At 45.5% G+C, this 23,401-nt stretch overlaps 1 protein-coding gene across 1 annotated transcript in view; it reads right to left on the bottom strand.

The window, feature by feature from the left end:
* The window catches only part of USP22 (ubiquitin specific peptidase 22), a 44,106-nt gene extending 25,114 nt beyond the window's left edge, over positions 1–18,992 (bottom strand). Inside the window, exon 1 of the mRNA XM_032319677.1 lies at positions 18,584–18,992. Within this exon, the coding sequence (XP_032175568.1) occupies positions 18,584–18,754 (171 nt within the window). The 5' untranslated portion in view covers positions 18,755–18,992. The remainder of the gene's footprint in view (positions 1–18,583) is intronic.
* Between the last annotated feature and the right edge of the window lie 4,409 nt (positions 18,993–23,401).

Genomic DNA, 23,401 nt, shown 5'->3' with positions numbered 1-23,401 from the left:
TGTGAGCAGTGATAATTCTTACACACCCAAACCACCACAAAACACCACTGCTTCCAGCACAGTAGGACCTCGACACTGTAGTAGTAACTCTAAACTCCCTGCAGGCATCAAAGTGAATTTCCGGCCTCTGAGAGGACACCCTGGTGTCGGATTTTCCTCTGTGATGGGCAGGCAGGGAGCTGGGCCAGGAGGAAATAAACTGGATACCTGGAAGGGGAAAATTAAGACAAGAGCGTGCTGTCGACACACACACTCCACAATACCCGATGAAGGCACCAGACACCAGGGCCACGGGCAGAAAGCCGCCACATATGAAAGATGCCACACCCCAGTCAAGGCTCACGGCCGTCCGCTGGTGATGGTTCTGGGCTCTTCTGACATCTGAAGGAAGTTACTAGTGTATATGCTTGACCACTGAGCCTGTGTGTGTGTGACACACACAGTTAGAATGTGGAGGAGGGGCGCCTGGGTGGCTCAGTGGGTTAAGCCGCTGCCTTCGGCTCAGGTCATGATCTCAGGGTCCTGGGATCGAGTCCCGCATCAGGCTCTAGGCTCAGCAGGGAGCCTGCTTCCTCCTTTCTCTCTCTCTGTCTGCCTCTCTGCCTACTTGTGATCTCTGTCTGTCAAATAAATAAATAAAATCTTTAAAAAAAAAAAAAAGAATGTGGAGGAGGATGTGCCTAACCCCAAGTGGCCCCTGAGCCTGGAGGCAGCCCCAAGCTTCCCACCGCACACACAAGGTCAAGTCAGGTGCCAAGCCCCGCGGTGACAGGCTGTGCAATCACCTCGAATGGATGGCACGGAGGGAGGAGAGGCTCTGGGGACCAGGCTCAAACCATATTTACCTAAAATATGAATCACTGTTCTCACCTAGCTGGTAACTGCCTGCAGGGAAGTTGCGTGCGGAAACCAGGGGGAAGCAGAGCAAGTGCACATCAGCTGGACAGGGATGGCGCCTCAACAAGCACAGAGCCCTGTGGCCAAAGCCCAAAGTCAGGAGACAAACTAGACGAGCTCCTCTCCCTGGCCCATCCCCACCTCGTGCACTCTGTCAAATAAATAAATCCTTAAGACAAAGACAAAAAAATAAATGAATAAAATGCCATATTAGTAGAAATAGTAGTTATATCATCTATTGATTCTTCGAATGATAAATCGAAGAGATTAGGTAACCATAATTGTTTTTAGGAATATAGGGGACATTTTTAAATTACACATACAGCTATAGTTGATGTAAGCAAGTGATACTTCCCGGCATCATGGAAAAATTTCCCTTTAGCTAGAAATACTGTAAGCAAGAGATGCCTGGAGATTTAGTTATAACCATGAGTGAGAATCCATTTACTATTCACTACAATTACAGACACAAAAGAATGGGAAAGATTAAGAAGTGTCCTGTATTTTTATCACTCAGGGTATTTTTTAAACTATTTTTAAAGATTTTATTTATTTATATTCCAGAGAGAAAGAGACAGCATGCACAAGCAGGGGGAGCAGCAGGCGGAGGGAGAGGCAGGCTCCCTGCGGAGCAAACAGTCCCAAGTGGACTCCGGTCCCACGATGCTAGGATCATGACCCAAGCCAAAGGCAGAGACTAACCAACTAAGCCACCTGGGCATCCCATCACTCAGGATATTTTTTTTTAAAAAGATTTTTTCTTTATTTATCTGACAGAGATCACAAGTAGGCAGAGAGGCAGGCAGAGAGAGAGGAGGAAGCAGGCTCCCTGCAGAGCAAAGAGCCCGATGCGGGGCTCGATCCCAGGGTCCTGGGATCATGACCCGAGCCGAAGGCAGAGGCCTAACCCACTGAGCCACCCAGGTGCCCCACTCAGGATATTTTTAAAAACTGTTATTTAAAATTCCTCCATGGGACACCTGGGTGGCTCAGTGGGTTAAGTCTCTGCCTTGGGCTCGGGTCATGGTCTCAGGGTCCTGGGATCAAGCCCCATGACTTGCTCTCTGCTCAGTGGGGAGCCGGCTTCTCCCTCTCTCTCTGCCTGCCTCTCTGCCTACTTGTGATCTCTCTCTTTCTGCGAAATAAATAAGTAAATAATCTTAAAAAAAAAAAATTCCTCCATGCACTTAAAACAGTAAATCCAATTCTATTTGTGTAACAAAAAAAAATTCCAGAGTACGATTACCTTGAAAATGTAAGTTTATTGGATAATTACATAACTAACACAATTTTGCCTTAAAACACAAAAGAACTTTAAAAAAAAAAAATTACTGGGGGGGGGGTAGGGGCAAAAGGAGAGAATCCTCAAGCAGACTCAAGCTCATGCTCCTGAGCACGGAGCCCGACTTGGTCCTCGATCTCACAAAGAGAGCTGAAATCAAGACCTGGACATTCAGCCAACAGAGCCAGCCTGGTGCCCCAAAACCCAGATCAAGCTTTTTAAAAAGATAAAAGTTAAGCCTTGAACTTTCAATGTAAAAATGTATCACCCGTTCTTGTGCAGAATTTCATGAAAGAGAAACCTGCCTGAGGAAAAAGATCCTCCAGAACTCAGCTGCACAAACACTGCAGCAATTGTAAGGAAGCAGAGAGCTCCAACTGAAAACACAGAAACTGATCATGCCCCGATGCCACCGGGTCAGGGGAAGAAAGCCTCAAATACAAATAAATGCACACACATACTCACACTTCAGCTAGGTATTTTTCATTTAAATAAAGCCCATGGTGGGGGCACCTGGGTGGCTCAGTCGGTTAAGCATCTGATTCTAGATTTCAAGTCAGGTCGTGATCTCTCGTGAGACTGACCCCATCTTGGGCTCTGCACCAGGTGTGGAATCTGCCTGGGATTCTCTCTCTCCCTCTCCCCCCGCATGCGTGTACATGTGCACACACACTCTCTCAAGTAAATAAATAAATAAATAAATAAAGCCCATGCTCGATACTCATGTTAAGGTACACATTAGATTTTACTAACTGGAGCTCCCCTCGCACGTTCACCATGGATACAGGTCATGAATCTATTATCCATAAACACCAATGACCTGCCACATACCCTAACCACGAACAATTAATTAATTCATGCTGAACATAAATGGATACCTCTTATAAGCCACTGAGTCCAACACCGAGAGAGACACGTGAGGAACAATGGGAGCCCACTTAAGGGATTCCCACTAGACAATTTTGGTACAATTTGAGCATACAAATGAGTAACAACAAGAACAGACTATATACTAAATAAAAAAGAATTCTCAAGTCCATTCTATTACTAATACTACACAAACACACACACACAGTGTCTTAATGGTCTTCTTCCCAGAGAATTCCATCTAATCAATGTAGTAGGAAAGACAAAAATACACACGCAAAATCTTCATTTTCTAATCCACACCGTAATAATGGATTCAGGCAATGATCACCAGATGCTAAAACCACAGAGAGAAAAGTACTGGGTCATTTGCAATAGCTAAAAGGGAGAAGAAAAAGCCCAAATTTCCATCAATAAACGAACGAATATGCAAATATAGTATATCCACACAATGGAGTATTACTCAGCCATAAAAAAGGAATAAACTTCTGAAACCGCAACAATACAGATGAACCTTGAGAACATAAAGCTAGTGAAAGCAGCTGACACTGAAAGTCATGTAGTGTGATTCCATCCACATGAAATATGAAGAATATTAGTTCTTTGTAGAGACAGAAGAGAAATCAGAGGCTGCCACCAAGGACTGAAGAGAGAATGGGGAGGAAATAAAAGTTACCTGGGGGCACCTAGCTGGCTCAGTAGGAGGACCATGCCACTCTTAATCTCAGGGTTGAGTTCAAGCCCCATGCTGGGTGCAGAGATCAGTTAAAAATAAAATCTTAAAAAAAAAAAAAGTGATCTGAAACTTGGCAGATGTGGGGTGATGATCGTACAACATCATGAACACAGTGACTTGTTCATTTCAAAGTTAATTTTTATGTGAATTTCACCTCAATAAAAAAATACATTAAATTTCTTTTCTTTTTTTTTTTTTAAGATTTTATTTATTTATTTGACAGACAGAGATCACAAGTAGGGAGAGGCAGGCGGGGGGGGGGGGGGGGGGGCGTGGGAAGGCAGGCTCCTTGCTGAGCAGGGAGCCCGATGCGGGGCTCGATCGCAGGACCCTGGGATCATGACCTGAGCCGAAGGCAGAGGTTTTAACCCACTGAGCCACCCAGGCACCCCCAAAAATACATTAAATTTCTTATATGCATGTGTACATGGGTGTATGTGTCTACATATGTCTGGAAGTCTGTATAATGGAGCAGAGGATATTTAGTTTCAAAGTATCACCCCAGAGACTACTTTTGTTGATTAAAAGAGAAAAGGTTACCTTTAGAACAGAGAACTCTGGCCAACAAGCACCACCTCATCCAAACCTTAACACCCCCCAAAGAAACTGACACACATGAGAGAAGTGCGTATACTGAGGACACCAGAAGACACATACCTGTAATACCCAAACCTGAAAATAAAAATATTCGGCAGAAGCAGAAAGAATAAACTGTGGAAACTGTGGTATAGACAGTGAGTGGAATGACCAGAGCAGCAAAGGAACTCACAGCAGAACGAATCCAAGAAGCGAACACAGAGGAAGCCAGCCACAGAGAAGCACGCACTGCAGGCTTCTGTCATACGAAGTACTGAGGCAGGCAGGCAAAGGTCACCAGCTGTTTATGGAAGGGCAGATGGGGCGGCAGCTGGAAAGGGCTTGCAGGGGACATAATGTGGAGTGCTGGGTGCTGTCCATAAGGACAGGAGTGCGTTCACTTTACAAAAACTCACCAGGAGTGTGCCTTAACAGGAGGGATAAACAGCCGTAACACAAAATAGTAAACACACCGCTAATAGATGCGGTTTGCGGGCATACTGAGAGACGTAAACCAAATGCTGTGCAATTTAAAAGGAGAACCACTACACCTGATTGAGGAGGACGAGAGAACTCTGAGAAGTCTGTACACAATTTCTGCTCAAATTCCACGGAATTCTATAGGACAAATGTTTCTTACAATGGGTATGACTTCAGTTCAGCTGGAGAAGAGAACTAACTCCAAGTGGGAAGACCTGCTCTTCCGAAGAACAAAGCAAGCTTGTAAGGAGTCCGGACATCACTTCCTCCTCTGGGTGACCAGGTTCAACACGTCTAAAGAACACCAAGGAAGCTCTTCCGGAGGCGGCTGAGCGCTCGCCTGAAGGGCTCTTACTGAGCGGACAGATGCCAACAGCTGTGAGACCAATTCTCCAACAGTCAGTGAGCAGCCCGCCAACCAACCAAACACTAACCACGGAGAGCTGGAATCTGTCTCTGACGCGGACTTTGTCATTTGTATCAGCACAGTCCATTACAGGTAGAAGTCATGCAGGCAACCAGGAAACTGGGTTTTTTATTCTATTGCAAAGTCATTACAAACAACACACGTGGCTAGTGCCTGGAGTTCAGGACAGCACAGCTCCAGATCCTACAACAAGCCATCACTGACTCCCACGAGGAGTTCGTAAGATCTATGTCCTGAGTTCACTGACCCCGAAGGTGGAGCACAGAACCCAGACCGGCTGGGCATAACCCTGGACTTCCCGAGAAGCAGTAGACACGGTACCCACATTTGCAGGTCTGACACCAAATCTTAGGATGATAAAATAAAGGCAAGTGCTTAGTCCTGCCAAGTACGAGTGAAAATAACTAGGTAGACATCCACTATTTCCTTACAGCCAGCTCCAGTTAATTCTTTAAAGATCTTGCCTGCAGCTGTGGCCGATCTGTGACCCACTCAACATTGGTTCTCACTTCCGGCTCCCACCACCCTCGCTGTGAGATACGAGCAAGTAAGTTACAGGATTTTCCCTGCCTTTGAGTGGTGACTTTTCTACCTCACACAGGCTACCACCAGGACTGAATGATTCCATGCTTTTCAGTGTCCTGAGGACAGTGCCTGCATGTGTTAGGGATTAGCAGTGGGCTCACAGTAGCTCCCCAAAAGGTGTGTCCCCATCTTAATCTCTAGAACCTGAGAATGTTACCTTAAGTGGGAAATTGTGCATATGTAATTAAGTTAAGGGTGTTGAGATGAGATTACGCTTGATTAGGGAGGTGGGCCCTAAATGCCAGCCTGAGTGTCCTTAGGAAGGTCACAAAGACCTTGGGCAAAGGAATGAAGGCCAGGTGAAGGAGGCAGACACTGGAAGGTGGGGGGCTGGAGCTGGCACAGGCCGGAATTGTTTTTCCCTTTGAGCCTCTGGACGGCGTGGTCCTGCCAATGGGGCTTTTGTGGGCCTTTGGCCTCCAGTACTTGTTCTAACCCGCGCCCGCCCCCCTGCCCCGTTTGTGGTCACTTGTTAAAGCAGCTGCAGGAAAGACTATGGAGTTCACCGTTAGCTAGTAGGACTCTAACCCGCTCCTACTGACACTGGGAAGGTTAGGACACCTGTGCACCACACACTACTGGTCTGAATGGGCCAGGGAGAGGCACAGGGGGGCCAGGGTTCCTCCCTCAGCTCATCCTGTTGGGGAGGCGGCACTGGCCACTGCCTTAGACGGGAGAGGCAGCGGAATTCTGGAGTCTGGCGGGGGTTCCGAGAAACTCTACCCAGAGTCTACTGCTCCTGGAGTTCTTGCAAGGATTTCTGTATTAAATCCCTTTCTCCCATGTATTAATTCAAGTAGATTCAGTAGCCTGCAAGGAAATCCTGAAACACAGCTAGGATTCTACTGGCAGGAAAAGCAGACAGGGCTCAAATGACAGTTCTGTTTGCATCCACATGGATAAAGCTAGAGAGGATTATGCTAAATGAAGTAAGTCAATCAAAAAAAAGACAAATACCCTATGATTTCACTCCTGTGTGGAATTTAAGAAACAAAACAAATGAACAAAGGCAGGGGGAGAGGCAAACCAAGAAACAGAGAAGTACAGAGAATGAACCAGGGGTTACCAGAGGGACAGGGGTGGGGGGATGGGGATTAAGGGGGCACTTGTGATAAGCATGGGAGTTGTATGGAAGGACTGCCTCACCGTATTATAGATCTGAAATTAGTATTATGGTATATGTTAACTGGCTTTTAAATAAAAACTTAAAGAATGGGGCGCCTGAATGGCTCAGTGGGTTAAGCCTCTGCCTTCCACTTGGGTCATGGTCCCAGGGTCCTGGAATCCAGCCCCATATAGGGCTCCCAGCTTGACGGAGAGCGTGCTTCAACCTCTCTCTCTGCCTGCTGGTCTGCCTATTTGTGCTCTCTCTTCCTGTCAAACAAAATCTTTGAAAAAAAAGAAAAGAGAACAGTTCTGAGCTTACATAGTGTAAGAAATGCAGAAAAAGTCCATTCATTCAGCCCTAATACTATTTCCCTGGATACCCTAATCTCTATGATCTTCCTTCTCATACCCTCCTCCCCACCCCAAGAAGGATGGGGCGGGGGCAGACAGGGCCTATGAAGTCAGGGATGATTCAGTTGTACCATGAATTTTGAGCTCAGCTTAAAGAAAGCGACAACCACAACACAGCACCTTGAGAGCTAACGCACAACTTCCCACCACCACTAGTCTATTAACATCTGACAACTGTTAAGGAGGTAAGTTTAATTGTTTCTTATTCTCTTCAGTGACTTTTTCAAGGGCTCAAAATACTCTTCTACCATCACAGACTCTGGTATGAGCAAAAGGGACAGGAATAAGTATTCCATAACTGAGGCACTAAGAGGCAAATACTTAAATGAAACTATCTCCTCAAATGTCCCAACCTCAGAAAGCCACAGTCGGGTCTTGGAATCTCTGCTCCAATAGATCTGTTCACTCCCTCCAGCACAAAAGGGACAGTGAGACAACTGGGAAGGAAGAAAAAATACACAGTTTGGTCTTCCTTCCAAGTTCCAAGAACAAAGGTCATAAAACCCTTGGAATTTAAGTGACCTTATTGATAAACGTGTCTTTTGTTATTCAAACAAGTCCCTTTCAACACGGCTGACATTTATGTTAATGAGCTGATTTTTGAAAGACTTCTGGAGAGCCTCCGGATGGGGTCAGGGTGCCAGGGAGCCGACCAGGCCATTAGAGAGCTGGAACTCTCAGCCCCACTCCAACCTCCACCAGTCGCCAATGATTTAATCAATCATGCCTCTCTAACAGTCTAATCAGTGTCTGCTTAATCGATCAGAACTATGTAATGAAGCCTTCGTACAAATGCTACAGGACAGGGCTCAGAGGGCTTCTGGGTTGGTTAATGCATCCATGTGATGTGGGAAAGAAACAAAGGCAGAAGAAAAATTATTAAATTTCCTTACTACTTCACAGCCCACTGACAAAATCCTTGAAACAGTGACACTCCTCTAGGAACTCAGGTGCTTCAATGTTAATACTTTGCTAGGGGCAAAAGGCAATCTTAGGCCACCTGACCCCCAGGATCCTTTAAGTCTACTTTAACATATAAAAATTCCTTTGGGGGCACCTGGGTGGCTCAGTTAAGCAGCTGCCTTCAGCTCAGGTCATGATCTCAGGGTCCAGGAATGGAGCCCCCTGTCATGCTCCCTGCTCAGCAGAGAGTCTGCTTCTCCCTTTCCCCCTCTGACCCTCCCCTCCGCTCCTGCATAAGGGCACACCCATTCTCCAAAAAAAATTCCTCGGGTGTCTGGGTGGCTCAGTCGGGTGTCAGCCTTTGGCTCAGGTCATGGTCCCCGGGTCTTGGGATCAAGCCTGGGTCACATGGTGTGTGGGGAGGGGTGTGGGAGGGGGTCCCTGCTTGGCAGGGAGTCTACTTCTCCCTCTCCCTCAGTCTCTCCTCCTGCTTGTGCTGTCTCTGTCTCTTTCAAATGAATAAATAAAATCTTTAAAAATAAGTTAATTAATTTAAAAAATTCCTTTGGAAATTTCCTTTATCTCTACCCCCCAAAATATATATTAGCAATCATCCCGCAAGCATATGACCCATAGATATTACATCTGCAGGATCTCCAGGCTAAGGTTTTATTAGACGGTAATAAATAACCTTTTCCCAACAACAGCTAGACCCCTCAAGGTCCTAGAAACCTTGCTTCCAAAATTCCTTAGAGACTTACGCTGTCCCTAACCCCCAGCCACCTTGAAAGTATATAATGGGCCACTCCTCATGACCCCAGTACAGCTTTTTCTGTCCTGTCCCTGTGCTTTAATAAAAGCATCTTTCTGCCCCAAAGACATTTCAAGAATTCTTTCTTGGCCACTGGCTTCAAACCCTAGCATCTTTCCTACCTCATATGCACTGGAGTGTGGTGTATCCCCAGTCCACTGGACCAAAGCTGCTATGCACAGGGCCCTCCCAGACCCCTTCCTATGTACCTCTTCATCTGGCTGCTCATCTTATACTTTATAGTATCTTTTACAATAAATTGGTAAGCGACAGTAAATGTTTCCCTGAGTTTTGTGAACCTTTTTATTTTATTTTTTTAATTTGAGAGAGCAAGCGAGTGGGAATGAGCAGAGAGGAGGCAGGGGCAGAGCAGAGAGGGAGAAGCAGACTCTCACTGAGGAGGGAGCCTGATGCGGGACTCGATCCCAGGACCCTGAGATCATGACCCTAGCTGAAGGCAGACACTCAACCGAGCCACCCAGGTGCCCCAGTTTTGTGAACCATTTTTTTTTTTTTTTAAGATTTATTTGACAGAGAGAGAGAGAGAGAGAAATCACAAGTAGGCAGAGAGGCAAGCAGAGAGAGAGGGGAGGAAGCAGGCTCCCTGAGGAGCAGGGAGCCCGATGTGGGGCTTGATCCCAGGACCCTGGAATCATGACCTGAGCCAAAGGCAGAGGCTTTAACCCACTGAGCAACCCAGGTGCCCCAGTTTTGTGAACCGTTGTAACAAATGACCAAATCCAAGGAAGGCGTCCTAATCAGCTGCAAGCACAGGTGCCAGTCTGGACTTGAGACTTGTGTGTGAAGCAGGAGCAGTGCTCTAGATTGGAACCATTAACCTGTACAATCTTACACTGTCTCCAGGAAGTGTCCGAGTTGACTCTAATTTGTACAACATATAGTCGCTCTCTGTGAGATTAGAGAATTACTTGGTGATGCTGTAAAAGATTCCAGAATAATTCAGAGGGAGCACAAACTGCACACTCAAAGTAACCTAATTTCAAGGCCCAGATTTGGTGTTCCCCATCAGTGCCCTTACACAGGTTAGGAGACCTACCTGCCACACCGACTTAAAACGTGTATCGCGAGTACCAACATCAAGTGAAATTATGTATGAAAAATGCTTTAAAGAATACAAAATGCTTTGTAAATATAAAACAGTATTATCATAAATGAGAAATTAGAGACACTCAAGAGAGACTGGGGGGGACCCAGGTGAATCACACTTTTGGGCAAAAGCAAGGACAAAATCCCCACGGTACTGACCGACTTGGGCTAGTTTTTCTTCCCCTTGGGCTATTCTCAATTCAAATTCTACATCACCTCCCAACTGTCAGTGTAACTGTGTATAGGGAGTGATCAGATTATCCTAAACCCTCAATTTAACCCTCCCTTTCCCACTTTATTCCCCAAAGTCTTTTACCAGAGCTGCTGATAAGTAGTAATAAAAGCTACTGATTCTGGCTTAATTTCTCTCTCCGCTGCAGGAATCTGTCAACATAAGGTGAGCGGCAAGAAACAAACCTCAGCTATCTGCTTAAGGTAGGTCATCCCAGTACCTGAACACTGAGTTTAACTTAAACTTCTTAACTTTCACAGCACAAAGGGAAACCATAATATACGCAAACCTGTAAGTAACTGGTTAGGCGGTCAGAAGATGCCAGAATGCAAAGCAGGCCATGACACAAAAATATGACTGTATGACAAATAAACGTATGTGATAATGCCCATGTATGTAGAGTGTGTGACACAACATGCCTAAGTAACATGGAAATGAGTGTAAGGTGTAAAACAAAAGGCAAAAGGAGCCACATGTAAGCCAGGTGAGAACACTGCTCCCCAAGGAGGGAAGAGCAACAGTTCTGAAACCACTGCTGGAGGGGGAAATTTTCCCTCTACCCTTCAAGATTCTTTCAAGGGGCCTAAGATTTAAATCGATGTGAGACAGATTAACAAAAGCAAAAAAAAAAAAAAAAAATTAATTATGTGCGCACAGAGACCAACACTGACATTAAGACCCAAAGAAATGACAAAAGCTGGCAGAGAGACAATAAATCTGAGAGGAACTGACAGGACAAACACTTATGTTCAGGAGCTTCAATTAATAAGGAATTAAACACAGATTTGGGGCTGGGCCTGAAACTGGTAAAAAATAATAAAGGTTATACAGCTTTCTCAGTTCTAAAACCACTATCTCTGCCAGAGTGCTCTTTCATGGGCCTTTTTAAAGGAACTTATCATTCAGAATAGACAATATGAGGAAGTGTCACATCAGGCAGCAGACTACTCTTGTCCCTATACCACTATACAAGTGAACTGAAATAAAACACGTAAGTATGGGGATGGTGGGCAGTTTCAGAGAAGCTACAGGTAAGCACAAGGAGAAGGCTAGAATGATCCACACAGTACTGGATTAGAGTTGGAGACATCACTATTAACTCAGGTCTAGTTTCGTAAGTCTGGGGATGAACCACCACGGACGTGTGTACATGAACCTATATACACACATTTGTTTCTTAGTTCTGTCCCCTGAGGGCTGAGAAGCCACATCAGTGTTATCAACAGGTATAGCCATGGCCCAAATCGTAAATCCTAACTCTATTCTCCAATAAAAGGAACTAGGGCCCCTTGGAGAAATGGCAGATTCTAACACCAGGGCAGAAAATATACAATATAAACCTAGAAACTCACAGTACCAGAAAGTAAGGAAGTCCTCAAAAACAACAATAAACCAAACAAACACTGGTAAGGGTATGTCAGAGTGACAGAGAAGACAGCTGAAGAGCTCCCATTGGCTAAAGCTGGAACAGTCTGAGCAACAAAACAGAATACTGGATTATAACCCATAGTATGAAATATCTGTAAATCTATACCAACACAAAACACTGAATAAATACTAGAAAGGACAGATATTTCTCATAGAAAAAGTCCAAATAATTTCTGTAGTTACCCTGGCCACAAGAGGTAGAGCATAACTGCTCACTCCTTAAGCGTGACCTGTGCAAGTGACTCTGCTCCAAAGAGGACACTATGGAAAGGAGGAGAAAAGAGTCACTTTACTGTTGAGCAAGTTGACAGCCACGTGGTCAAGCTTACCACCTGTATTTCTAAGTCGGGTCGACCCCTTCACCCTTGACAGAGCTTGGTAAGGGCACAACACCTCTCTGGTCTTCCCAAAACCCATAACCACAGCTATGAACCATTAGGAAATCAGACAAGCCCAAACTGAGGGTCGTTCTATAAAATAACTGAGCAATAGGTATTTTAGAATAGCAATAGGTATTTAGATGCCTCAAAGCTTCTAAAGTCATCGAAAACAAAACAGTGTGAGCAAATGTCACAATCCAGAGGAGCCAATGGAGACATGACTACAAAATGTAAAGTGGAATCCTGAATGGGATTCTGAGAAAGAAAAAGGAGACCAGGGAAAAACTAATGGGATCTGACTTTCAGTTAATAACAATGTATCAAGCTTTGTCATTGGTTGTGACAAAAGGTACCGAAGTAACAATAAGAGGTTAACAATCAGGGAGACTGGAGGGGGGGGTGGTCTGAATAAAATGGGTACACTGTCATCAAAGACGGACATTGTTAATATTTTATTACAGTCTGCAAGATGTTTCCATTGGGGAGAACTGTGTGAAGGGTACAGGGATCTCTATGAATTATTTTTTACAATAGCACGTCAATCTATGATTATCTCAAAAGAAAATATTTTTCCATTCTGGACTTTTACTTGGAATGACCTGTCCCCTGCTTAGTATGAATTGTATATCTTGCTCTAAGGATTTGAGAGATTGAAGGCATTGATAAATAAAACGGAAGCTAATTCCTCCAGAGAACAAAGTTAGAAGGAAAAAGGGTACTTTAAAAAAAAGATATACTGGGGCGCCTAAGTGGCTTCAGTGCATTAAACCTTTGCCTTCGGCTCAGATCATGATCTCAGGGTCCTGGGATCAAGTCCCACACCCGGTTCTCTGCTTGACAGGGAGCCGGCTTCCCCTCTCTCTCTGCCTACTTGTGATCTCTCTGTCAAATAAATAAATAAAAATCTTAAAAAAATAAAAATAAAAAGACATACCCCCAAAATGAACTGAACTTAAAGGAAGGAAGGAAGGAAACAAAAAACCTGGAGTGGGCTCAGCAGCATTCTCAACATCATGGTTAGGTGCCAGGCTGAGTGAATGAATGGTGAATGAATCAATGGTGAAGCCAGCAACACATGAACATCTAACGGTTCTCAGTTCACGATCTCCCAGTGTGTCCTGTCACTCCAGGTATGCTGCCTAAGCCACCAACAGCAGAACTGTTTTCCCCCAAGTATGATCTACTAAAAAGTTCAAATGAATCAAAGAGATTCAGTCAGATCTGAAGGCATAGATCTTGGACTCCAGAACTAAAACAGCACTTTAAAAAGACATGAACAGTGCACACCCTGGACTAGTACATCTTTTTCTGAAACACATGGCAAAGTACCACTGACTCAAGAGAACTCAGACCATTTTCCTGCTGCAATGACTTCCGTTTCCACAGAACAGCCCAACACCTGAGCCACACTTGTACAACCCTGACTGTAAGAGCTCCTCTTGTCTGAGGCAAGTGTCCACTGGCTAGTGATTTTTGTTTGTCACTTTGTAAAGATTCAAAATGAAAGGGCACTACACTTGTACTCTCTGGAATTATACTACCTTAAACTTTTATGTTTCAGGCACCTGGTAGCTCAGTGGGTTAAGTGACTGCCTTCCGCTCAGGTCATGAACCTGGAGTCCCAGGATTGAGGCCCACTTCAGGCTCCCTGCTGAGCAGGAAGTCAGTCCACTTCTCCCTCTGACCTTTCCCCCTCTCATGCTCTCTCTCGCTTTCAAATAATAAAGAAATATTTAAAATAAATAAATATATAAACTTTAATCTTTCATACTTAAGTTTTTGTACTTGCCTCCTTTTCGCCACCTCCCTCCCCATGTTTTTCCATAAATAAAAGTGCACTTTTAAAAGACATCTCAGGTTTGATGTTAAGTCAACAAATCACATTTCGATCCCTCAGCAAACAAAAACATCCATAAAAATGACTTGCCGAAGAGTATTCCTTCTTTAAACTGATTACCAAGCTTAAGTCTTACAAACTGTTAGTAAATCCTCCAAACTGAAAGCTTGAAAGAAAGGAGAAAATACACAGTACTGTTTGCATCCAATGGAATATTAACGACGCAGCTCAACAGATCTGTATGCGTGGGCAGTAAGTGAAAGATGGAAACAAGATACACAGCATATATGTTTACATAAATAGAAACACATAGCTTTGCTCTATATGCAGATTTGTAATTTTTTAAAAGATTTATTTATTTACTTCACAGAGAGAGAGGGAGAGACACCACAAGCAGGCATAGTAGTAGGCAGAGGGAGAGGGAGAAGCAGCTTCCCACTGAGCAAGGAGCCTAATGCACATTGGGCTCGGCTCCACATGCTGGGATCCTGACCTGAGCCCAAGGCAGATGCTTAACCAACTGAGCCACCCAGGTGAACCTGTAATTTTTAAAGAAATCTCGAAGACCCAGGCAGCAAACATATCTTAACAGTGGTTGTTTGGGGTCAGAAAAGACTCACTGTATACATTCTATGTGCCTATAAGGTGTTTTACTTTACCAATTAAGAATATATTCATATTGGGAGGTCTGGGGGACTCAGTTAGTTGAGCAGCTGCCTTCAGCTCATGGGATGGAGTCCCGCCCCCATCACACTCCCTGCTCGACAGGGAGCCTGCTTCTCCCTCTGCCTGCCCCTCTGCCTGCCCCTCTGCCTGCCTCTCTGCCTGCTTGTGCGCTCTCACTCTCTGACAAATAAATAAAATCCTTAAGAAAAAAACTTCATATTGTCACCTCTGTAATTTTTTTTTAAATACACAGATTCATTAATGCATTTTACTCTTCCTCAGTAAGACTGATTGACAAGCATCTAGACTTATTTACACCTTCCTGTATGTGTTCAGGCTCTAATTACCCTACATGTAAGAATTAGCACTGGGCATCTACTAGTAATCTAAATTTTAAGGCAGATATTTATTATCTGGCTGTGTGACACCTACTATTTAATTGCCTTTTGACAATTATGATTTCCATTCCTCAAGACAGAAACCCAGGGTTCAGAGCTGACTCTGGGATAAAGAGAGAATGAGAGTTCCAAACAAACAGGGAATCATTCTACTTTCTTCCAAAGGGTACCCATTCCACATTTAAATTGTGGTGCAAAGACCACAAAGGTCAAGCAACAAAATGTTAGGAGTAAGTAAGGTAAGACTACTGGATCTTAGAGCCCTCCGGCCTCTCACTTACTATTTCCTAGGTACGTTTCCTTCTCTCTAGCTCCTTTCTCAAACGAAGTATTTCCCTAAGAATTTCTAACCAAAAGCTTGTTTTAGGCCCCAAATTTTGTGCCTCACATAGAAACCTTCAAAGGCAGTTTACTATCCTCCAGGTTACTGACCAAACGAAACCAAAATCCGCAATGATCCAGAATTACAGGAAGTTTGACAACTCTTCTTCATTTGTGTCAAAGTGTATCTGGTAAAAGTACTTACTACAGCTACAAAGAGGACTGTGTGTGTGTGCGAGTGTGTGTGTTTTAAGATTTTCTTTATTTGTCAGAGAGAGAGAGCAAGAGCCCACACAAAAGCAGGGGGAGGGGCAGGCAGAGGGAGAGGCAGGCTCCCCGCTGAGCAAGGAGCCCCAAGTGGAACTCGATCCCAGGACCCTGGGATCATGACCTGAGCCAAAGGCAGACACTTGACTGAGTCACCCAGGTGTTCCAAGAGGGCTGTACTTTGGAGGACAAGCTGCTGCAAAATTTTAGAGTCGCAGAAACAGTTCAAAAAAGAGAAATGATTATTTTAAAAATATTTCCTGTTCTCTCAAGTATCTCTATGTTCACAATACAATGTAGACTTTGTTATGCCATAATAACGGATAGCACTGTAAAACCCTGATGTTTTCATTGTCAGTTTCTTTTTCACACACAAACCCTAAAATGATAAGGTATTTGCTATATTCAACACACACGAGAAAAGCAGGGTCCACTGTGGCAGCACAGAGTCCTAAATCATGGGAACATAGGAACATTTTCACATTCAGTAGTACCCAAGTCTACTGCAATTCAAGGCTAAAGTGAACAGAAAGTTACAAATCTGATCATGTTCTTCTTACTCTGTGTCTACCGAAAGAAGAATCAAAGGTGGATACAAAAACCATAACCCATTTCTACTTAAGAGAAAGCTCTCCTGTCATCCAAGGCTTCATTCCTGTGGTCACACTGTCGCTGAGACTTCAACCTCAAAAGGCACCTTTGTTTATTTACGGAAATTACAACTTAAATTGAAATATTTTAATAGAAGACTTCATATTATTAAAACCAAAATATACTAAGCCTACAGACCTACTGAGAATCCCACACGCGGTGAAAGGTGCATTGTGCATTGTTAAACCGCTTGTCAAACCAGCTCTTCCTTGGCTGGGCCACTAGAGAGTGCTAGACATACAGTTACACAGGACCAAGTGATACAAAAATTACCCGCCCCCCCAAATCTGGAGCAGAGAAGAGGAAGGGCATTAGGATTTCTGCCTGGTATACCACCAGAAGGTTTTGCGACACTGACAGATCTGAAGCTTGAAGTAAGTATTTATCACCACCTCTTGTCAACAGCTCAAGTTCCTTCAAGTGAGTAACAGAGATGTGCTTCAACAGCTTCCAAACTAAGTAACTGAGATTAAAGGATTAATCCAAGACATTACAGCAAACGAAAAAGTGATTCCTTCCTTTAGGAACAAAGACAAGTTAATAATGGGTTAAACTTGACTCAGCTTTGTTAAAAATTTAAAGGGGAAGGGGAGGGGAGAGAGAAGAAAAAAGCAGGGGATTTCTAAAGTTAGGAATCCAATGTGGCGAGGACTGTTACACACACCATATAAACCTAAACCAATACACTAAAGACACGGAGCAGTAACAAGATTATCGCCCGAAGACCACCGGCTTCAGCCCCGGTATTTTTTTAGGACCACACGATTCCATTAGCAAGAATCTCCCTCTGATCTTAACAAAACTCATCTCTGATTTTAGTTCATTCTAAGAGGTAATGCTTCCCAACACCATCACTAATAATAAGAAAGAAAATTGGTTGCTCAATCCCTACAATCTCAGTGGATGTTAGTTAAAAAAAAAAAAAAGATGTTAAAAAAGCTACAAGGTAGAAAGAGCGTAACACACCTTCCGGCCTCACTGAACTGCAAAATCGCGTTACACTGTAACAAGATTCAGGTAATACCGTTACTTTCTGACTTCCACATCATTAGTAAGCTTAATGGGACGTTACCTGAAAATGGTAACGCTAAATGTAATTTCCTCAACGTCTCACGGAGGTGATCAGTTTCTTACTAAAGCCTCTTAATGGAAAAGGCACGCCACCGTCCAACCTTCCCATCAAACCGATCTTTTAAAAATCCACTCTTCCATGGGGAGCCTGGGTGGCTCAGTGGGTTAAAAATCCACTCCTCCGTAGCTACAAACAATTCTCCAAAAATACATCGTGCTGGTAACGAAATGGCTTTCCCAGATACAGGTGGCTCGACTTGCTCCATTTCCAACTAGTCAGCACCTCTCACCCCCTCCACCCACGTCCGGATCTGAAATGGGGCGGGGCGATGCCATCTCGCTGCATTTGCTCCTGCAGACCCTAGAACCCGTGCTGTGCTCTGCCCAAGCACCACACAGTTGTACCTTCGCCCCAACAACTCCCGGCCGCGACACACGGTTCCGTTTCCCTGACCCAGGTAAGCCTTCATTCACACTCCAGATTAATGGGTGCTCAGTATGGTGGCAGAGGACCGACCCACAGCAAACCACCCAACATGCCCCGGAGTCTTTGTCCCTTTTCTCTGTTCTAAGTCTTCTCATTGCCCCCATTCCCTGCCCCCCGCCGAACCCTCCCCCGCTCCTAAGGGTTCCTGGATGACGCCTAGCGCTGGAACCTCGGACACCTTCGTCCTTAGTACCAGGTTTCCACCGCCACCCCGGAGGAGAAAACCGCCCCCTTCCTAGAGCCGCCCATGCCCACCCCCAGAACTGGACCCGCCCCAAACCCCGCCCCTGCTCCGTCCCCACCCCCGCAGTGGAGCGGGGGAGGAAGACGGGGGAGGGGAGGAGAGGTCGCGGGAGGACCGAGGCGGCGGCGAAGGGGAGGGGGAGGGGGAGGGGTAAAGGAAGGGGGAAGGGTAAGAAAGGGGGCAGGGAATAAGAAAAGAAGAGCTCTCTCGGCGCCCCCCCCCGCCCCCGCCGCCGGCGATCGCAGCCCGAGAAGGGTCCCCAGGAGGCTAACAAGCCCTCCCTTCCTCCTCCTCGCCCCCAACAGGGCCCAGAAGCCCCCCCACCCACCCACTTGCTGGGCAACGCTGCAAAAGAGCTGCTCCCCGGCTCCTAGGTCAGCCCGCAGTTTCCCGGGGGGAGAGGGGGTCGCACCTTGCGCTTGCGAGCCTCCGCCGTGCCGCTCCACACGAAGCACTGGTAGATGGCCCGCAGGTTCTGCTTCCAGTTGTCCACCTTGAAGCTGCTCAGGTGCGAGCAGCCCGGCGGCGTCACCACCAGCTCCGCGTCCATGGCCTCGGTCTCCGGCTCGGGCCGGGAGACCATGGGGGGCAAGGCCCGGCCGCGCGCGGGGGGCGGCGAGGGGGACGAGGACGACGCCAGCGCTGCGCGGTGGGCTGCTCGGCGGCGCGCCCCAGCCGACGAGCGCGGGGAACAAAGCGCGGGCGGCCGCGGGGCCGGCGGACAAAGACCCGGCTGCGCGGACGCCCAGGGGGAGGCGGCGGCCAGCCAGGCGCCGCCCGCGCAGCGCTCGCCCGGTTCGCGGAGCGCGGCGCGGGGCGGGGCGCGGAGGCCGCAAGCGGAGGTTACGTCATCCCCGGCCGGCCGCGGGCGCCGCACTGCGCAGGCTCTAGCCGCTCCCGGACCCGCCCCCTGCCGCCCGCCCCCGCCGCCCCACACCCGGCGCCGGGAGGCTGCGGGGCTATCCGCGCCCGAGCGCAGGGCGAAGGCGTGCAGCCGGCCGGGGCCCGCCCCCGCGCTTACGCCAGGGTGGGTAGTTAGCTGTCAGTACGGGCCGCGGGGTTCAGAGCGGCCTCCCGGGAAGCTGGCCACTTGTCCTTCCCGGTCCCCTCGGAGAACTGCGGAGGCGGGGGGCAGTGGAGGATTGGGCGACGCGGACAGTCCGTCGGGGCACTGAACCGGTTTGCACTGGCCTGAGCTCTGCCGCAAAGAGGCGGAGCAACGGGCCGGGCCTTGCAAATCCGTGCAGTCTCTCTGAGCCTCCAGATCCGTGCTGTTCCGTAACCTGGGCTTTCCCACCCCAGGCGGTGCTGTGCTGGTTCGCTGTCAGTTGTGTCGGCGACGGGAGTCCCTCATCTGGGACTCTGCAGGCCTCTCCCGGCCTTTCCCGTGTTTATGGCCTGTCTGGGAGTTGCAGGGCATGGAAAGGATTAAGACCATATCCTACTGTGAGGAATCCAGAATGGATGCCATATGGTTTCACTCACTCAGAATTGAAGAAACAAATGAACAAAGCGGGGGCGGGGGGGACCCACAAACCCCAAAACCTCAGACTCTTAGAAAAAAACTGGCGGATCCCCGAGGGAAGGTGGGTTGGGTGCATGGGTGAAATAAAGGGGAATAAGAATATACTTAAACTGATGAACACTGAGAAATGTATAGAATTGTTGAGTAATTGGATTGTACAGGTGAAACTAATATAACATTTTTTAAAAGATTTTATTTATTTGACAGAGATCACAAGTAGGCAGAGAGGCAGGCAGAGAGAGAGAGAAGGGAGGAAGCAGGCTCCCTGCGGAACAGAGAGCCCGATGCGGTACTGGATCCTAGGACCCTGAGATCATGACCTGAGCCAAAGGCAGAGGCTTAATCCACTGAGACACCCAGGTGCCCCCTAATATAACATTTTATGTTAATTATACTTCAATAAAAAAAAAATCCCAGAGTGGAATGTCAGTTGATGTAGTCACTGTGGAAAACAGTATGGAGGTACCTCAAACATTAAAAATACAAATACCACAGGAGCCAGTAATCCCACTACTGGGTATCTACCCAAAGAAAATAACACTAACTCAGGGATATATGCACCCCTCTGCTTATTGTAGCATTATTTATAATAGATATGATAAGATATCATATGATAGATATGATATCTATCATATCGATAGATCTATCGATATGATAAGAAGCAACCTAGAAGTCCATCAATACTTGATTGGCTAAAGATGAACGATGAATGGATAAAGATGTGGTATATATACGCAGTAGAGTATTACGGCCATGAAGAAGAGTTAGAGGACACCTGAGTGGCTCAGTCCTTAAGCCTCTGCCTTCAGTTCAGGTCATGATCCCAAGATCCTGCCATCGAGCCCAACGTGGGCTGCCTGATCAGCGGGAAGCCTGCTTGGTCCTCTCCCACTCCCCCTGCTTATGTTCCCTCTCTTGCTATGTCCTGTCAAATAAATAAATAAAATCTTAAAAAAAAAAAAAAGGATAAGACCATTTGGGACAGCATGGATGACCAAGAAGGTATTAGGTTAAGTGAAGTAAGTCAGACAGAGAGAGACAAATACTATATGATTTCACTTATATGTGGACTCTAAAAAACAAAATGAATAGACAAAAAAGAAACAGACCCATAAACACAGACAACAATGTAGGGGTCGCCAGAAGAGAGTGGGAGATGGGAGGGGATGTGCAAAAAGGAGTGAAAGGAAATGGGAGGTACAGGCTTCCAGTTATGGGATGGATAAGCCATGGGGATGAAAGTTACAGCAGAGGGAATAGTTAGTGGTATTGTAATAGGGTCAGTATAGTGGCAGAGGGTAGCTACACTGATGGTGACCATAGCATAATGGATAGAGTTGTGGAATCATTATGTTGTATGCCTGAAGCTAATGGAATATTGCGTGTCAACTCTGCTTGAATGAAAAAAAAGAATCGCACAAAGTAGTGGGATAAGTAGCAACAGTAGCAGGCAATTACAGTAATATGAGATTGCAGAGATAAAGGAAAGTCCAGGTAACAGGAAAACATTCCAAGACACCTTAACCTTAACCCTGCCTCGCAGTCATAGTGAAGGGGATCCAGAGATGTTTAGTATGCCTTACATAAGCATAAAAGGATGAGTAGGAGTCGGCCAATTTTCAAAAATAATTGACATGGTGAGGGATTTGCCGTAAGCCATATTTCCCACCATCCATGGGACTGACATAGTCTAAAATGTTAGTCTCTCTATTTTTTTAAATTTTTGTTTTCCATCTTAAAGGAATTTAAAACACCCCTGGAATTGTGCTTCCAAGATGGTCAAGTAATAGCCTACATGAATTATCCCTCTGATAACAACTATGATCTCTGTACAGGATACAAAAACAAGCACCTGAAAACATCAGAGAATAAACCAAATCAAGCAGATTCAGGAGGGAGCAGACCCTTGGAAGACAGGATTTGCCCAAAGGAAGTAATCTAATTTTTTCTGGCTTATAGACTGAAGACAGGCTACACTTGGAGAAACCCATGTAGGGAGGCTAAAACTCTGACAAAAGACCCCCCCCCCTTTCTGGACTGAGGAAGCAGAAGAAGAGTACAAAATAAACCACTGAAAAGTGAGGAGAGAGAAGGGGGACCCCAGAGTCTATGCATGAACTACACCTTGACCACTTAGTCACTCATGACTAATTCCAAGCCACCCAAGTAGAACAAAAAAAATTGAGCAGAGATTAAAGCTGCTGCCCAAGAAAGAGTTAAAGTCTAAGTTAGTGCCTTTTAAAAACAAAAATATCAACTCTCTTTGGAGGTATTTAACAAAAGTCATACTTAAGAAATAGAACATTTATAACATTCAAGTTACGATCCAAAATTATTTGACATATGAAGAAAAATATGAAAATATGATTAATTGCCAAGAGGTAAGACAGTCAGTGGTGAACAACCCTAAGAAGCATGAGGTGTCAAAATTAGCAGGTGTTGGGCTGCCTGGGTGGCTCAGTGGGTTAAGCTTCTGCCTTCAGCTCAGGTCATGATCTCAGGGTCTTGGAATCAAGCCCTGTGTTGCTTCGGGCTCTCTGCTCAGCAGGAAGCCTGCTTCCTTGTCTCTCTGCCTGCCTCTCTGCCTACTTGTGATCTCTCTCTCTGCCAAATAAATAAATAAAATCTTTAAAAAAATAAAAATAATATTAGCAGGTGAGGACTTCGAAGTGGTTATGATAACTGTCCTTGGTGAATTAAAGGACAGTATCCTTGAAATGAATGAAAAGACAGAAACAGCAGCAGTGAACTATTAAGTAAACTTGAAAATAGATCAATTGAAATGATCTAATCAAAACAAAGAAAAATATTGAAAAACTGATCAGAGTCTCACACACCTGTGAGACCATATCAAAAGGCCTGAAGTACGTGTGATTTAAGTCCCAAAAGGAGAGGTGGGAGAATATGAGAGTGAAAATGTATTTGAAGAAATCATGGCAGAAATTTCCCCCAGTTTGGTTAAGGATATAAATGTACAGATTCGAAACTGCTATTGAATCCCAAGTGAAATAAATGTGAAGGGGCGCCTGGGTGGCTCAGTCAGTTAAGTGTCTGCCTTCAGCTCAGGTCCAGTCCTGGGATCGAGCCCCACTTCTGGCTCCCTGCTCGGCAGAGCGTCTGCTTCTCCTTCTGACCTCCTCCCCTCTTGTGCTCTCTCTCACTCTCTCTCTCTCAAATAAATAAATAAAATCTTAAAAATAAAATAGAAACAAAAAAATAAATGTGAAGAAAACATGAGGCACAACACAATTTACTAAAAACAAATAATAAAGAGGAAATCTTGATAGCACCTGACAAAAATAAGACATTATATAGAGGAGAACAATGATGTATTTTTTTAAATCGGAAAACTTGGAAGCCAGAAGACAGTGGAACAACATTGAAAAAAAAGTACCGAAAGACACTTAAGTATTGCAAAAGTCAGGATTTCTTTTTTTTATTTTTTAGAAAATATTTATTTATTTATTAGATAGAGAGCATGCACCCAAGTGGGGGAGGGCAAAGGTTGAGACTCTCGAGGAGACTAATGGGTGCTGGAGCTGGATCCCACAACCCATGAGATCATGACCTGAACTGAAGCCAAGAGCCAGATGCTTAACTGACTGAGCCACCCAGCTGCCCCAGGATTTCTTTTTTATGGCTGAATAGTACTCCATTATATTTGTAGAGATGTGCCACATTTTTGCTGTTTTCAATGGAATACTA

Source organism: Mustela erminea, chromosome 18 (assembly GCF_009829155.1).
Source record: "Mustela erminea isolate mMusErm1 chromosome 18, mMusErm1.Pri, whole genome shotgun sequence".
NCBI lineage: Eukaryota > Metazoa > Chordata > Mammalia > Carnivora > Mustelidae > Mustela > Mustela erminea.
This window is presented reverse-complemented; position numbering and strand designations above follow the sequence as displayed.